The sequence below is a fragment of the Nyctereutes procyonoides genome, unplaced genomic scaffold (genome assembly GCF_905146905.1).
Source record: "Nyctereutes procyonoides isolate TBG_1078 unplaced genomic scaffold, NYPRO_anot_genome, whole genome shotgun sequence".
Lineage (NCBI taxonomy): Eukaryota > Metazoa > Chordata > Mammalia > Carnivora > Canidae > Nyctereutes > Nyctereutes procyonoides.
In genome coordinates, this window is record NW_026575146.1 from 82,636,751 (window position 1) to 82,653,073 (window position 16,323).

Below are 16,323 nucleotides of genomic sequence, written 5' to 3' on the forward strand. Positions count from 1 at the left end.
AATGGTGGGCGCTGGGGGGAAGTTGGGGGACATCCCCCCTAAGGCTCCTCACTCTGACAACTCCCTAACATGGTAGGGGCCTAACCCTTGGGATCTTTTTCTGAAATAACCAGTTTTGGGGGTTATTTTTTGGTTTTTGTTAACATTGACAATTTCAGTGGTGTGTGTGTATGTGTGTGTGTGTCCAGGTGTGTATCTATTACTGTGGGTGTGTGATGTGAATCTCAGTGTTCCCTGTGTGAGACTGTGTGTGCACTGTAACCTCTCATGTCTGAGTGTGAGCCTCCGGTGTGTGTCTCCAGGGTCTGTGAGTCCAGGAGTGTGAGTGTTCTGTGTATCTAAGCAACTGTGTGCATCACAGGGGCGTCCGAGTATATATACAGCAGGCCGTTGGAGGATGTGAGCAGTACCCCCGAGGATCCCATCCCCTCAGCCCTTAAACAGTTCAACTTCATTCTTCCTAGCATGGTTGTGCCTGCCCCCCTGCCGCTGCCAGCTCCCTCTCCAGGAGCTATAATTAATTGCAACAATTAAGTGGAATCTCCCAGACAGCCACCCCACTGGGAATTACTTCAAAGCGCTAACCTAACGAGGCTCCTTGCAGGCAGACAGACACACACACACACACACACACACACACACACACACAGTGGGATTCAGGCTCCCCGAGGGCAGGGACTGCCTGCGAACAAGTCACACAGCTGAGGGCACAAGGTACTCTGCCCAGCTCTACAATCCTAGGGGGGGCTTCATGCTACTTCTAGTCTGATTTCTTTCTTTTTAAAAGTATTATTAAGGGGCGCCTGGGTGGCTCAGTCAGTTAAGCATCTGCCTTCAGCTCAGGTCCTGATCCCAGGGTCCTGGGAGGGAGCCCCATGTCCCTGCTAAGCAGGGAGCCTGCTTCTCCCTCTCCTCCCTGCTCATGCTCTTTCTTGCTATCTCTGTCTCTTTCTCTCAAATAAATATTTTGTAAAAAATAAAAATAAAAGTATTACATGAACAGGTAAGGTCTCCCACCCACAGGAACTGTGGTGGAACTACTTATTGACCCCCAATATTCCTTCTCCCCAGCTTCTGCGGTATAGGAACTTTCTTTTTTTTTTTTTTTTTTTTAAAGATTTTATTTATTTATTCATGAGAGACATAGAGAGAGAGAGAAAGTCAGAGACACAGGCAGAGGGAGAAGCAGGCTCCATGCAGGGAGCTGGACGTGGGACTCAACCCCGGGTCTCCAGGATCCCTCCCTGGGCTGAAGGTGGGACTAAACCACTGAGCCACCGGGGCTGCCCGATATAGGAACTTCTGATATTTGGGGAGGAACATGGCTGCCCAGAATAAAAACTACATTCCCCGGTCTACAAGTGGCCAGGAGACAAAATTCTGGCCAAGGAAATAGAAACATGTTCTGAGTTGCACATATTTCTTAAGGGCAAGAGGTGTCCTTCCCCTTCCCCTCTCGATGTTGCCTGGAGCTGATGATGTGGGAATTACGAGAAGGAAGAGCAACAACATACATGTATGGAGACTGGCCTCTGACACAGAGGGATCACCATACCAGCTCTTGGTGGTTACATGAGACTTTACATGAGAAATAAACTGCCTTATTTAAGCCACTATTATTGTGGGCTCCTTTGTTACAGCCGCAAAGCATTACAGTAACTAATAAAGGACAAAAAACAGTCTCATGGGCCCCCAGCTATCAGGTAAGGAATAAAGCCTCGTCCTGCCCAACCTCTACCTCATCCAGCCTATTTCACCCTCACCTATCCCCACCCCCCACCCCATATTCATCAAGTCCTCCAACACTTCTCAGGTTTCCAGGAAATTTAATGCATGAGTCTCAAAAGTCAATAGCAAGGTGAATAAAATAAAAACGGGCTCGGGGAAGAGGGCCACGGGCACACACAGGGAGGGGCAATGAGTAGGCCAGTTAGTTGGAGCTGGGGGATGCCTTTCCTCAGGTGTCACATCTCATCCAACCCGTAGTCTTCCTCAGGAAAGTCCCCCACTGTCACAACCGATGGCTTGACGAAGGCGCCGTACTTGGCCTGGCATTCGAAGTAGCGTTTCCCATTCACACTGCAGGGCAACATGGGGAGGCAGTGGTCAGAGGGGCCCCAAAACGGCTCCCACCCCAGATGCCAGGATGGGCAGGCTCAATCCAAACACACTTACACACAGAAGCACACGTATGCACACAAAGATGCCTGAATGGGACCGTTCATTACCTGCCGTCGTTCTTCCCTAGGGGCTCATCATAGCGGACGCCAATCCAGTAGCCAGGCTTGAAATCTGTGAGTCCTGTCCAGGGAGGAAAGCCCAATGAAACTTCTCGCTGCAGTTCATCCCAGATTCATGCCCACTGACTCAGTATAAAGCCTATCCTGGCAAAAACCACTCCTTGCTAGCACCCAGGGCCACCTCCATCTCCTGCCCAGACTAATATGATAGCCTCCTTCATTGGTCTCACTGTTCCTAGCTCAGATCCTCGCTTTTTTTTTTTAAAGACTTATTTACTTATTCATGAAAGACACAGAGAGAAAAAGAGAGAGAGAGAGAGAGAGAGAGAGAGAGAGGCAGAGACACAGGCAGAGGGAGAAGCAGGCTCCACGCAGGGAGCCTGATGTGGGACTCGATCCTGAGACTCCAGGATCACGCCTTGGGCTGAAGGGGCGCTAAACTGCTGAGCCACCCAGGCTGCCCTTCTCAGGATCTGCTATTTACTCAACATCCCACTCAGAGGAGTCTTTGTAAAAATTTAAAGGAAACAGCACTGCTACCTTGCCTCAAATTCCTCAAAGGCCGCCCATCCCATTCGGCATAAAATCCACACTGTTTATGATCAAATGATTTTTGACAAGGGTGCCAAGACTGTTCAATGAGGAAAGAATAGCCTTTTCAACAGATAGTTCCAGGACAACTAGATATCCACACTCAAGAGAAGGAAGTTGGATTCCTATCTCATGTCACACATGCAAATTAACTCAAAGTAGGTCTAAGACCTATATGCAAAACACATCACTATAAAACTCTTAGAGGAAAATACAGGAGTAAAACTCTGTGACCTTATCTTAGGCCCTGGCTTCTTAGATATAATACCAAAAGTGTAAGCAACAACAAAATAAATTGGGACTTTAAAATAATTTTTTTTCTTAAAGATTGTATTTATTCATGAGACACACACACACAGAGAGAGAGAGAGAGAGAGAGAGAGAGAGAGGGCAGAGGGAGAAGCAAGCTCCGTGCAGGGAGCCTGATGTGGGACTCAATCTTGGGTCTCCGGGATCACACCCTGGGCTGAAGGCGGTGCCAAACAGCTGAGCCACCCGGGCTGCCCCCCCAAATTTTTTAAATGTTATGCTTCAAAGGACACGATCAAGAAAGTAAAAAGACAACCAACCCACAGAAAAGCAGGACAAAAAAAGGAATGGAAGAAATGTTTGTGAATCATATATTTGATAAGGGAATTTACCTAGAATATATAAAGAATTCTTAAAACTAGGTAAGGGCTGAACTGTGTCTGCCAAAACTTACACGATGATATCCTAACCCCCAGTACTTCAGAATATGACTGTATTTGGAGACAAGGTCTTTAAAAAGGTGGTCAAGGGATCCCTGGGTGGCGCAGCGGTTTGGTGCCTGCCTTTGGCCCAGGGCGCGATCCTGGAGACCCGGGATCGAATCCCACATCAGGCTCCCGGTGCATGGAGCCTGCTTCTCCCTCTGCCTGTGTCTCTGCCTCTCTCTCTCTGTGACTATCATAAATAAATAAAAATTTTAAAAAAAAATTAAAAAAAAAAAAAAAGGTGGTCAAGTTAAAATGAAGCCATTAGGGTGGGAGATATAATCCAATCTGATTGGTGTCTTTATAAAGAGGAAATTCAGACACACAGACACCGGGGATGTGCCTGCACACAGAGGGAAGAGTGCTGGTGAGGACATGGAGAAACCAGAGCCCTCACACACCACTGGTGAACTATGGTGTGGTACAGCTGCTCCAAAGGTTAAACAGAGCTACCGTGTGACCCAGCAATTCCACTCCTTCTGCAGAGAAATGAAAATATGTGTCTGCACAAAAACCTATTCAATGTCCACAGCAGGGGCACCTGGGTGGCTCAGGGGTCGAGCATCTACCTTTGGCTCAGGTTGTGATTCCAGGGTCCTGAGATCCAGTCTCGCATTGGGCTCCCCACAGGGAGCCTGCTTCTCCCTCTGCCTATGTCTCTGCCTCTTGTGAATAAACAAATAAAAATCTTTTTTTTTTAATTTTTATTTATTTATGATAGTCACAGAGAGAGAAAGAGAGAAGCAGAGACATAGGCAGAGGGAGAAGCAGACTCCATGCACCGGGAGCCCGACGTGGGATTCGATCCCGGGTCTCCAGGATCGCGCCCTGGGCCAAAGGCAGGTGCCAAACCGCTGCGCCACCCAGGGATCCCAACAAATAAAAATCTTAAATAAAAAAAAAAAAAAGAATGTCCATAGCAGTATTATTCATAATAGACAAAAAAGTGGAAAGGACTCAAAAATCCATCAGCTGATGAACGAATGTATAAAATGAGGTGTACTTAACCAATGCGGCATCATTTGGCTATAAAAAGAGACGAAACAGGACGCCTGGGTGGCTCAGCGGTTGAGCGCCTCCCTTTGGCCCAGGGCATGATCCTAGAGTCCCGGGATCGAGTCCCACATCGGTCGGGCTCTCTGCATGGAGCCTGCTTCTCCCTCTGCTTGTGTCTCTGCCTCTCTCTGTGTGTGTCATGAATAAATAAATAAAATCTTTAAAAAAAAAAAGAGAGAGACAAAACCCTGACATAGGCTACAACACGGATGAAGCCTGAGAACGAAGTGAAACAAGCCAGTCACAAAAGACCGCCTACTATAGGATTCAGTTTATGTGGAACGTCCAAGATAGGCAGGTCTACAGAGTCAACATCGACTAGTGGCTGCCCAGGACTGGGGGAGTCGAGGCTTCAGAAATGGGGAGTGGCTGCTAATGGTTATGGAGTTTCTTCCCGGGGAGATGGAAATGTTCTAAGACTGGTGACGGCCGCACACTTCCGTGAGCACACGTAAGACCAACGACTTGTATACTTTAAGTTTCACGGTATTTGAATTACACCTCAATGCAGCTGTTATAAAAACAAACCCCACGCTGCTCCCCACTCTCTTCAAGGCCCTGCACATCCCACGTGCCCGTGCTCGTGCACAGACCTCACGTCTTACCTCTCCCCCCATGTCCTCCCCACTCCCCACGCTGACTTCCTCTCTCCCCCTTGGATGGGCCCAGCCAGGCCCAGCCTGTTGTAGCTCCTGGTTCCTGCTCCAGGGCCTCTGGGCCTCTGGGCCTCTGGGCCTCTGCACTCACCACGCCCTCTGGCGGGAGCACTCGACCCCCTCCTCACCCTTTCTCTCACACAGGCCCACCCCCCCAACCCCCCCACCCCCCTCCCAGGAAGCTCCCCCCATCACCCACAGGAGGGCAGGGCAGAGCAGGTGCTGCCGCTCAGCTCATACAGCCCCACCCTCATCACCTGGGCCCCTGCCTCCCCCATCTCAGCTCTGACCCTGCGCCCTGTGCCCTGTGCATTCACCTCAGAACCAGCCCCTCTGGCCTCCACTTCCTCTCACAACCCCACTGTTCTGCCTCTGCCCCCCACTTCCCTGCCAGGAACACTCTGGGTCGTCACTGTCATTGCTGGGTCTGCCTCCCCGACCAGACCGGCCTGGGATCTCCCTGAGGGGCCGAGTCTCCAGCATCGCCCACCTCAGGGCCGAGCACAAGGCCTCAGTGGGCCACGTACCTACATACATGACGGTGCCCCGGCGAGGGGGCTGCCCAGGCGCCCGCACTTCACAGCGGCTGCCCACAGGGATGGCACTGGCCTGGGTCTTCTCCTCGTTCAGGCGCTGGGTGGCCTCGGCCTCCTGCTGTGCCCGCTCCTCTTCGTTGTACCGGCCCAGCTTGCTGCGCTTCAGGAAGGAGCGGACCGAGTCTGAGGGCGGGGTGGGGGACAAGGCTTAGAGGTGCTTGCCCTGGTCTCATGGGACAACTTGCCACCCACGCAGGGCCAACATTCAGAAGAAACTCTTCTGTTCTGGCCCCGTGGGCCTCCCCACAATCTAGATGCTGCCTCCTGTCTTCCCATGACCCCACCTTCCCACGTCCCTTCAGCATCATATTCCCTCCACCCAGCCTCTCATCTCACCCGCTACACATCCGATCTGTTCTGCTCATGCCACCGTGTGACACTAACTCCCCCGCTACGTGTGACCCCCCGTAGACTCCCCTCTCATGACCCCTCTGCCTGCCCACACTCCCTCACACTTCCCAGCCCCCATTCACACCCCACGCCCTGTGCCCCTGCAAGCCCTATCTGTCCCCACAACAAACCCATCCCACGCCCTCCACCTGCCATGTCTGACTGTCCCCAATGCCCACACCACCGGCCCCCCTCCCCTGTCTGCCCCCCACCCCTGTCCACTGGCACAGACCCCTTCTGGCCCTCACAGGCCCCCATCCAACCCCCTGCGCCTGTACCTTGCCTCTGGTCGTAGGCTTCTTGTGAGATCTGGTATTTCTCCACCTTAGACACATCCTCATACTCCCCAAGGCGGGCACCACTGTGGTCAATGACCTGTAGTGAGGGGAGCGATGTCAGGGGGGATCCGGGCCTGGCCTGGGAAGCTTGGGATGCTGGAGGCAGGGGCTGCACACTGGAGCATTCCCGGGATTTAAGTCTCTCCATCTAGGAAAGACCATATTCCTCTACCCTCACCTTTACCCAGGGCTCCTCTCCTCTCCTGAGCCCAGCAGAAGGGGTGAGAACACATGTCCACACTGGCCATCTCCCCTCCCTCGCCCCCATCCAAGCCCTCAGAGGCTGGATCTGGACCCAGACAATCCCCACATGCTGCCGCCAACATCACTGGTGGTCCAAGATCGTTGGAATTGAAGACAGAGCTCAAGTCTTGCTCATGAGACTTCTGGGCAGCACATCTGTCCCTCTCTGGGTCTCTGGGACCCTCCTAAGCTAGACCCAACCTCCAGCCTCCCCTGAAGCATCTCTTCCTGTCTGTCCCCCCAATATTCACTCACTCACTGCTGCTATGCTCTTCCGTAGCCCCCAGCTGGGCTCTGTGCTGGGTGCTAGGGACACAAGCTCATCTGCTGGCAGCCCGACCACAAACACACACATGCACGTACTAAACACCAGATGACAAGGTTCTACGTAGATAAATAGCACCAAGAGGCTCAGGAGCATGAGAGGGTAGTCAGAGTAGGTTTCCGAAGGGAGGGGATGTCTGAGCCAAGGCCCAAAGGCTGAGAAGGAAGGACAGGCACCAAATCTTGGTGCAGAAATGACCTTAGCCCTTTTCAGGAAGAGCAGGGATGCCATTGCAGCTGGAGCAGAGACCCAGGGGAAGGTGGGAGACACGACGGGTCACTGTGGACTTTGGTTTTCACCCAGATCGAGATGCAGCCAGGGAGGCGCTGAGCCAGGAGCGCCCTGACCCAACTTGGAGCATCACAGGCTCCTTCTGGAAAGCAGACTGCAGAGGGCCTAGGGGTGAGAGGATGGAGGCTGGGCCAGGGCAGGGGCAGTGGGGGAGAAGAGTGCTAGTCAGGATCACTAAGAATTTCTACTTTCTATATTAAAGATCTTGTGAATTTGGGATCCCTGGGTGGCGCAGCGGTTTGGCGCCTGCCTTTGGCCCAGGGCGCGATCCTGGAGACCCGGGATCGAATCCCACGTCGGGCTCCCGGTGCATGGAGCCTGCTTCTCCCTCTGCCTGTGTCTCTGCCTCTCTCTCTCTCTCTGTGACTATCATAAGTAAATAAAAATTAAAAAAAAATGTTAAAAAAAAAAAGATCTTGTGAATTTGACGTGGGTATTATTATAAGCAAAAAATGTAGATAACATTATATATGTGTGTGTGTATATACAAACACACACACACACACACACACACATATATATATATAAACATTTTAAAATTGTTTTAGGTTGGGACGCCTGGGTGGCTCAGCGGTTGAGCATCTGCCTTTGGCCCAGGGCGTGATCCTGGTGTTCCAGGATCGAGTCCCACATTGGGCTCCCTGCATGGAACCTGCTTCTCCTTCTGCCTGTGTCTCTGCCTCTCTCTCTGTCTCTCATGAATAGATAAATAAGATTTTTTTAAAAAATTGATTTTAAATAATCTCTATGTCCAACATGGGGCCTGAACTCACAACCCTGAGATCAAGTCACATGCTCTACCAACTGAGCCAGTTAGGCACTTCAAATATATAGGTAAAAAACAAAAACAAAACAAAACAAAACAAAAAACAAAAAAAAACCCCAAATATATAAGTAATATTTATAAACAGAAAAAGAATTTAAAACAACAAAAATAACCTCCCCAGAGGCTCTGCCTCTGGGAAACCTTCCTCAAATGACCTCAGAAGTTAAAGGCCTGTCTACACCTGAATCCATGTGTGAAAACCTCCTGTTGGAGGATGCCATGACCCACACCCGAACCACCAGCGTGCGGAGGCTGAGGCTGCCCCGGTCAGCCCAGGGACTCTGTCCTGTGCCCAGCACTATCCTGACCCATTCCCACTATGATCCAGGCCCCACCGCACCACCTGGACGGTGGAAGCAGCCCCCTCCCAGGTCTCCCTACTCCTCTTGTCTTCTGTAGCCTGCTCCCCACACACAGTCAGAGGGAGCCTACGAACATCTGAGTCAGGCCAGGACTCTGCTGCCTCGGAGCCCTCCCCTGCCTCCCCTGGTTCCCACTTCCCCCTGCCAGAAGAGAGGCCCCTCTTCAGCTCCTGTACCTAACTGAGCTCCCTTCCACCCCATGTTTGCACATGCTGGGCCCTTTCCCGGGGTGCTCTTGTCTCTTCTTCAGTTTTTTTTTTTTTAATATTTTTTTAAATTTTATTTATTTATGATAGTCACACACACACACACAGAGAGAGAGAGAGAGAGAGAGAGAGAGAGAGAGAGAGATTGGCAGAGACATAGGCAGAGGGAGAAGCAGGCTCCATGCACCGGGAGCCCGACGTGGGATTCGATCCCGGGTCTCCAGGATGGCGGCCTGGGCCAAAGGCAGGTGCCAAACCGCTGCGCCACCCAGGGATCCCTCTCTTCAGTTAACTCTTCCTATTCTCCAGGTCTCTGCTCAGGCGTCACCTCTTTCAGGAAGTCCTCCCAGACCTCACTGATAGGTCAAGTCCCCCAGTATCGGCTCTCTCGGCTCTGTGATCTCTTCCTAATGGCCCCTGTGTCTCTGACATTTCATGTTTGTTCCTGTGAATATCTTGCTAACATCTACCTCATACACTGGACAGAGCTAAAAACAGAGACCTCTTCAGACTTGGCCCTTGGCATGACACAAATGCTCAAAAAACACCTAGGAGGTAAAAAAGGAACCAGTTCTCTGAGCATACTGACTCCCACAGTCATGCAGACTGAGGCGATAATTCTAACTATAGTTCATTCTTAGGGAAAGTAAATTTCAGTAAGTTTTTTATTTTGCAAAATGAAGTTAATTACACCATTTTCTGAGTCTTATTTTATGGATTCAGTTCAGTATTCAACAATGATTCATTGAGCGTTTTCTCTGTCCTCGGCATTATTCCAGCTGCTGGCGGAAATGCACAGTATGTTACAGGGTGCTGGGAGCTAAGGACAAAAATCAAGTAAAGTGGAAAACAGAGAAGATTTAAATTTCATACTGAGATCTATGAAGGCCTCACATTTGGAGGGTGACATTTAGTGGAGGGGGCGCCTGGGTGGCTCAGTCGGTTAAGCATTCAGCTAGGGTCAGGATCCCAGGGTCCTGGGATCGAGCCGCACATCTGGCCCCCTGCTCAGCAAGGAGTCTGCTTCTCCTTCTCCCTCTATCTGCTCATGCTTTCATGCTTTCTCTTTCTCTCCCTCCCTCAAATAAATAAATCTTAAAAAAAAAAAAAAAGACTGGAAGGGTGGGGTAAGCCATGTGAAGCCATATAAAAAAGAACTATGCGAGTGTGGGGTACACAGCATATGCAAAGGCCCTGAGGTGGAGGTTACCTGGGATACTGGGATGTCTGAGGAGTAAGGGGGGGGGACAGAGAGGAGGACGTGAGTTGATGCATGCAGAGGCCCTCCGTGTTCCAACTTCTCCCAACACGTCCAGTCTCATCACTTACCCTGACCCCCCTCACACTCTCTGCTGTTCCCTCCACCTGGCATGCCCCTCCCTCTCCTTAAGTTGTCCTTTCCTCATCTTTCGGGTCTCAGCTCAGGGATCCCTTCCTTCAGGAGGCCCCTTCTGATACTTCCAGGAGGAGTCAGGCACCTCTCTGGGCGCCCTCAGTTCCCTGGGCCTTTCCCAGCCGGGATCGGCCCCCTCTGCCTGTCACTGTCCAGAGATGGCTAGGTGTCTCTCCCTGCTGGACTGGGGGCTCCACGAGAGGAGGGCCTATCCTGGTTATCACACAGAGCAACGTACAGCCAAGTATTTGTTCAATAAATAAATGAATGAGGGGGGGTCTCACGTGGATGCGGCAGCCGTCGTCTACGGGGTACGAACCCAGCAGCGCATCCTCCTGGTCCAGCTTGCTGTAGAACTTGTCGTCAGCTCCATACAGCTCCAGTTCCATGCAAGACGCAGGACTGCCCACCACCAGCTCCAGTTTACACTGCGGGGGAGCAGCCGGTGGAAGCCGGTGGAAGCCGTCAGCGGCCCCACCCTCTGCCCTGAGGCTCCACCCCTCGCTACATACATTCGCAGGTTTGTACTTGCGTATTTATTTATTTATACATTTTTTAAAGTAGACTGTACGCCCAACGCGGGCCTCGGACTCACGAGCGGAGATGGAGAATCGCCAGCTCTTCCAGCTGAGCCCGCCAGGCGCCCCGAGGGTCCGCCCCTTGCAACGACCATCACCCCATCCCCGCTCCTCCAAGGGACCCACCATTTAGGAGCCACCCGGTTATCCTTGGCCACGCCCTATGCAACCTCTAATTTTCCCTGGCTTCGCCCCCCATTTCTGGAACTTCAAGTTCGCCCCGGCCCCATCCGCCCGCGGCCCAGCCCCCAGGCGGTTCAACCCGGGTTGGTCCCGGCCCCTCCTCGCCGTCGGGAAGCCCCTCCGGGCCTTCCTTGCCCCGCCCCCTCACACCTACCCCGCCCCCGGGCCCCGCCCCCACGGCCACACCTTGAACTCCGCTATGGTGAGGCTGCGACTGTACCGCTTTTCAGAGCGGAAGCTGTTGAGAGAGCTGCTGATGAACACGGTCACGGTGGGCGCCGACAAGCCCGTCACCTCCATCTCGCCGCGCCCTGCCGGGGTCCGCAGCCCGGCCGGTCGCCTCACACCGGCTCCGCAGCCGCCGCCGCCGCCGCTTCTGGGATATCGGCCCCGCCCCCTGCTCCCGACCCGGCCAATCCTCGCCCTCCCGCGAGCAGGGCCCGCCAATCGCCGCCGTCCCTTTCCACGCCAGGAAGAGGCCTCCCCCGTGCTCTTGGGTGGGCCCAGCCAATCCCGAGAGGCCTTCCATGGAGCACAGTTCTTCCAATAGCCGCCCGGGAAACGGCCCGGCGGACGGCGGCTGAAGCCCACAGGAAGGACTGGCAAGTTACCTCGTCCGCGCATGTGCACTGGCCGTCAGCCAGGGACTGTGCAATGGCTTCATTCAGGCTCCGTGCCTTGCTTATTACGAGAAGCATCGTGTTCCTGGCTCTCGTCCCATACTGCTCTACAAACTGGGGAAGCGAGGCTCGAAAGGCGGAAACAATTACCGCAGGGTATCAGAAAAATTAAAGCAAGTTGTTAATGGAACCTCGGCGGAGAGAGCCGAGCACAAAGCCGCTGGGAGCCGGTGCGCGTGTGTAGCCCCGCCCCGCCGTGGCGCGAAGCAACTAGGCGTGACCCTTCCCGCGACCCGTCGCGCGGCGGAGCCAGTGCGCAGGGCTCGGCGGGCCCGGCGTCGCTATGGAGCCAGACGGGACCTATGAGCCGGGTTTCGTGGGTATTCGATTCTGCCAGGAATGGTGAGGCCGGGGCTGCGAGTGCGCAAGGGGAGCAAGTAACGGCCCCAGGACTGACCTCTGGCTTCCTCCTCCCCGCAGTAACAACATGCTTTATCCCAAGGAGGACAAGGAGAACCGCATCCTGCTCTACGCGGTGAGCGCGGGCGGCCGCGGCGCCCGGGTCCCCCCAGAACGGTCCCCGGTTCCCGGCGTGGCCCCAACCTACTCCACGTGCCCCTTACCCCTCTCTGCGCCCCCTTCGTGTTTTGGTTTCCTTTTCTATCCCCTGGGTGAACCCTAGTCTCTTGTGTGGCCCATCCCGGAGGTGATTCCCAACATACTCCGTTACCCCAACTTGGAGACCCCGTGCTTTAGTCATCGCCTCCGGGGAAGGCCCAGCCTTCCCTTCCAGTCCCCCCCGGATCTCTCCGTGACCCCCTCCCGCCATGCTCGCCCTCTCTAGTGCCGGAATTGCGATTACCAGCAGGAAGCCGACAACAGCTGCATCTATGTCAACAAGATCACGCACGAAGTGGAGTGAGTGGCAGGACTAGAGCCTGGGGACGGGGTTGTTGGCTGGGGAGGCCTCATCTGGGCCTAATTATTCACTTCTGCTCCCCCAGCGAACTGACCCAGATCATCGCCGACGTGTCCCAGGACCCCACGTTGCCGCGGACCGAGGACCACCCGTGCCAAAAGTGAGCGCGCTGTTGGTGCTGGCGCTGGAGAGCGGCTCGTCCTTAACGGGTGGACGGAGGAGGGGAGGGTATGGTAGGCTGAGTGGCTGCCTGTCCTCCCAGGTGTGGCCACAAGGAGGCGGTGTTCTTCCAGTCACATAGTGCCCGGGCTGAGGTGAGTGGCAGGAGGACTTTGCACGTCGCAGGGTTGGCCCTCCCCGGGCAGGGATGCCAATATTGGGGGGAACCCTGGCCTTCCGGGTGTCCCCCTTCTCAATGGGGAAAGCCCCTTTGCCTGTTATCTCGGGGTGAGGGTCTGCTGGATGTTCTGTGTTGTACCCTTCCATGAGGTCCAGACCTTTCCTAACTGCAACCTTTCTGCCAGGACGCCATGCGCTTGTACTACGTGTGCACGGCCCCACACTGTGGCCACCGCTGGACCGAGTGAACTATCCTCCCCCGTGTGTAATAAATGCTGTGTTTTGTGTGTGCATTTCCTGCATTTATTTGCCTCTCGGAGTTGTGTGGGATGCACATTCTCAGGCAGCGCGATGTAGAGCACGGTGCTGCACGTAGGCGTCGGGCCTCGAGCAGGTGAAGCCACAGTCCTCACACACATGCAGCTTCTCACGGCGCTCACGGTAAGCATAGCTGGCCGGCTGCCCGTGCACCTTGGCGAGATGAGCTTCAAGGGAGCAGCGCTGTGTAAATGCTTTCCCGCAAGCTCCACAGCGGAACGGCCGGATCCCTGTGCAGAAGGGCAGAGGGGGGAGGACAGACAGGGGAGTGGCCTCCAAACCAAAACCTTCCCACCATGCCTTCCAGGAGCATTCCTGCATCCCTAATCCTAGTTGTCCAGACTCCTCTGCCCACGTCCCACCGTGTGCTACCTCCACCCATTGCAAACATGGGCCAGACACGTGTGTTCCCCCTCTGTTCATCAGGAGTTTCCTTCCCCAGGGGGAGAAGGAAGGAGGCTTTGCCTTACATCTTTCTGTTTAGGACCTAAATCATGCAACTACTATGGTCTTCATCTGTACCCCTCAGCAGGCTGCTTGCTACCCTGGCACCACCTTATACCTACTGGATGGGATTCTTAAATAGGAGGTTTTCCAAGCCTCCTGTTGGCTGAGTCTCCACCCCAAAAACACAAATGCTGGAAACTCCACATCCTGGGGACCTTTCTCCCAATTTTGTTCCCAACCTTCCTGGGGCCCAACCGCCTTTCCCTATCCCTGCCCCTCCTCACCAGTGTGAGTCCTCATGTGACGCTTGAGGTCGAAGGCATCGTGAAAGCCTTTGCCACAACAGCGGCACACATGGCGGCGTGCAGGGCTGTGGCACTTGAGGTGCCGTGTCAGCATGCGCTGCAAAGGGAAGGCCTTGGGGCAGAGTGGGCAGCCAAGCGTCCCGGGGCCCCTGGGACTGGAGGCCAGACTGCCCTGCCTCGGCTGTGGGAGGCACATGGGAGTTAGAGCCCCTGGGAGTTAGAGCAAACGGAATACCTAGAACCAGGAACCAAGGAGGTCTGGGAAGGCCCGAGACTGCTCTTTGTGTGTGAAAATGCTACCCTCTCTCCAAGGCCTTCCCTGGCCCTTCCCCATTGCCTTTACCTTGCTTTATATTTCTCCATAGCACATCTTCCAACATAATATATATTTTTCTAATTTTATTATCTATAGCTATAGCCCCCACCAGCTCCAGGAAGGAATGAATTTTTGTCTCATTCCTGGTAAATATCCATTCAGGAAAGCCGTTCCTGGCTTTCAACAAATACTGATATAATCTCAGTCACATATATAATCTGGCTAGTGCTTTCCTTCTTCCAGGTCATGCATAGCTGAATACCCCTTCAGAGGGTCCCCAGCCTTCCCCCACCCCCCATCTTGTTCCTGTCACTTTTGTCTGATCTGACATAAAGCAAATCACCATCCACTTGGCTTGAATCTTGTTTTGCCCCACTGGACAGAGAGACCTCTGGGAGTAGGAAATGTGGCTGCCCACTCGGGAAATGGTGCGTGGGCTGAAGCCTAACAGTAAGCTCTATTAAGAAAGGAAAGGCATTTCCAGCAGAGAGAACAATAGATGGAAAGGTCCTGAGGCTGGAGAGGCAGGTGCAAATGGGCTCAGGAAGTAAGGGGCAGTCAGGTTCTGTCTCGGCTGAGAGTGAGCAGGGTCCTGTGCTCCAGCTGCAGACTCACCGCCGCCCAAGAGTCCCGGAGGCCAGAAGACTGGCGTGCTGGTGGGCCCTGCTGGTTGCTGCAGTCTGAGGAGAGAAACCCAGATGGTGATGCTTTGTGTCTCACCTACCCTTCACCTCCAGGCCCAGTGAGGGGCCCACCTGGAACATAGGCATCTCCTCGAAGCTGGTCAGGCAGGTGGCCCCAGTTGGGTGGCTGTGGACGCCGACTCCTGACCAGGAAGGCACGGGGCATCACCAGGAATGGTGAGATGGCCTTAGATGGATGCCTGCCTCTTCCACTTGCAGTCACACCTCAGCCCCAGGATGACTAGGAGGGGGAAGGAAAGGAGGGAGGGAGCCTTGGAGGAGCCTCATTCTCTCCATGCAAATTTTGTGACCAGCCCAGGGAGCTGACTTAGCTGGCTCCAGTTACCTCTGCCCCAGGACCCACTGTTCCTCTCCCTTCTACACCAGGTTCCTGAGGGCACTTTCCTGCCACCAGGGGCCTGCCAAGTGCTAGGACCCCCCCAAGAACATCAAGCAAGGGCAAGATTGGAGCCTAGACAGCTCCTGGAAGGGGGAAAAAAGAGATTCTGGGCGGGGGGGCTGTCTTCTCAAAGTAGCAGCAGGGCCCAGGACCTGAGGGTCTGTTTGCCAGGCAAATCAGCCGCCAATCGGACATCCAACAGCCTGCCTGGTTATTCAAATCACAGCAGCTGTCTGAGGAAGCTGAGGGGGTGGGGTGGGGTGGGGTGGGGTGCTGTGATTGCTTGCCCCAGAGGGTGGAGGGACAGTAGGGTCCAGCAGGTAAGGACAAAGGGAGGATAGAGGCTATGCATCTTCCAACAGGAGGCTCTACCTCTCAGATTCTCAAACGCCCAGAGCAGACGTTCAGACCAGAAGCTGTTGAGATGTAGCAGGTATTAAAATATTGGTAAATAAATAAATAAATAAATAAATAAGTAAGTAAGTAAGTAAGTAAGTAAAATATTGGTGCGTTAGTAGCCCAGCTCCTAGTGCTTGCCTGCCACACCACTTCCTCACTGTCCCACAGTCCAGGAGCCAGAGGGGGTCACCTGACACAGCCAGGGCCTCCCACACACTAGCGAGTGAGTCTTGTTCTAGACTGATCATTGTCTGACTTCTTAACCAGTAGTTAAGGATTTTTAATATTCTCTGTGCAGTTACTTCCTCTCATTTATCCAGTCAGCAATTTCCTGAGCTCCAACTATGGGCCAGGCTAGCTCAGCACTAAAAACGAGCACATAACTTAGCCCACGGGGGAGACACACCAGTAACAGCCCAAAATGACAGGTTATGATGGGGGATACACAGGCAAAGTGATTCCAACTGCAATAGAGAAAACTCATGGGGCTCAAGGGAGCCCAGAAGGGGCTCCTGATCCAGCCTCAACGTTCAGAGATGACTGCTGGGGTGTAGCTCTGAAGGAGGATG

The 16,323-nt window shown here is 53.7% G+C and overlaps 3 protein-coding genes across 3 annotated transcripts; 1 reads left to right on the top strand and 2 right to left on the bottom strand.

Moving 5' to 3' along the window:
• Positions 1 to 1,806: 1,806 nt before the first annotated feature.
• On the bottom strand, positions 1,807 to 11,792 carry TBCB (tubulin folding cofactor B). Its single transcript, XM_055310732.1, has 6 exons — positions 11,195 to 11,792; positions 10,532 to 10,675; positions 6,542 to 6,638; positions 5,805 to 5,996; positions 2,229 to 2,301; positions 1,807 to 2,079 (listed from the first exon to the last, which is right to left on the bottom strand). The coding sequence occupies exons 1-6, from the start codon at positions 11,630 to 11,632 to the stop codon at positions 1,965 to 1,967; spliced, it is 1,059 nt and encodes a 352-aa protein (XP_055166707.1). The 5' UTR covers positions 11,633 to 11,792; the 3' UTR covers positions 1,807 to 1,964.
• A 58-nt stretch (positions 11,793 to 11,850) lies between these two features.
• On the top strand, positions 11,851 to 13,179 carry POLR2I (RNA polymerase II subunit I). The gene is made up of 6 exons (XM_055310743.1): positions 11,851 to 12,030; positions 12,109 to 12,163; positions 12,473 to 12,546; positions 12,633 to 12,707; positions 12,810 to 12,861; positions 13,072 to 13,179. Exons 1-6 carry the CDS (start codon positions 11,972 to 11,974, stop codon positions 13,132 to 13,134), a joined length of 378 nt encoding a protein of 125 aa, XP_055166718.1. The 5' UTR covers positions 11,851 to 11,971; the 3' UTR covers positions 13,135 to 13,179.
• A 46-nt stretch (positions 13,180 to 13,225) lies between these two features.
• OVOL3 (ovo like zinc finger 3) lies at positions 13,226 to 15,121 on the bottom strand. The gene is made up of 4 exons (XM_055310742.1): positions 15,028 to 15,121; positions 14,888 to 14,952; positions 13,936 to 14,137; positions 13,226 to 13,434 (listed from the first exon to the last, which is right to left on the bottom strand). Exons 1-4 carry the CDS (start codon positions 15,119 to 15,121, stop codon positions 13,226 to 13,228), a joined length of 570 nt encoding a protein of 189 aa, XP_055166717.1.
• Positions 15,122 to 16,323: the final 1,202 nt, after the last annotated feature.

Bases quoted from the DNA above. Each gene is read 5' to 3' on its own strand.
- TBCB (XM_055310732.1), bottom strand. From the start codon at position 11,632: ATGCGCGGACGAGGTAACTTGCCAGTCCTTCCTGTGGGCTTCAGCCGC. The intron at 10,676-11,194 runs GTGTGGCCGTGG...GCTCCCCCGCAG, and splicing joins TCACCATAGCGGAGTTCAAG to TGTAAACTGGAGCTGGTGGT. The intron at 6,639-10,531 runs GTGAGACCCCCC...CCCTCACTACAG, and splicing joins ACGACGGCTGCCGCATCCAC to GTCATTGACCACAGTGGTGC.
- POLR2I (XM_055310743.1), top strand. From the start codon at position 11,972: ATGGAGCCAGACGGGACCTATGAGCCGGGTTTCGTGGGTATTCGATTC. The intron at 12,031-12,108 runs GTGAGGCCGGGG...TCCTCCCCGCAG, and splicing joins ATTCGATTCTGCCAGGAATG to TAACAACATGCTTTATCCCA. The intron at 12,164-12,472 runs GTGAGCGCGGGC...CGCCCTCTCTAG, and splicing joins ACCGCATCCTGCTCTACGCG to TGCCGGAATTGCGATTACCA.
- OVOL3 (XM_055310742.1), bottom strand. From the start codon at position 15,121: ATGCCCCGTGCCTTCCTGGTCAGGAGTCGGCGTCCACAGCCACCCAAC. The intron at 14,953-15,027 runs GTGGGCCCCTCA...TTCTCTCCTCAG, and splicing joins AGGAGATGCCTATGTTCCAG to ACTGCAGCAACCAGCAGGGC. The intron at 13,435-13,935 runs GTGAGGAGGGGC...CCTTCTGCACAG, and splicing joins TCACATGAGGACTCACACTG to GGATCCGGCCGTTCCGCTGT.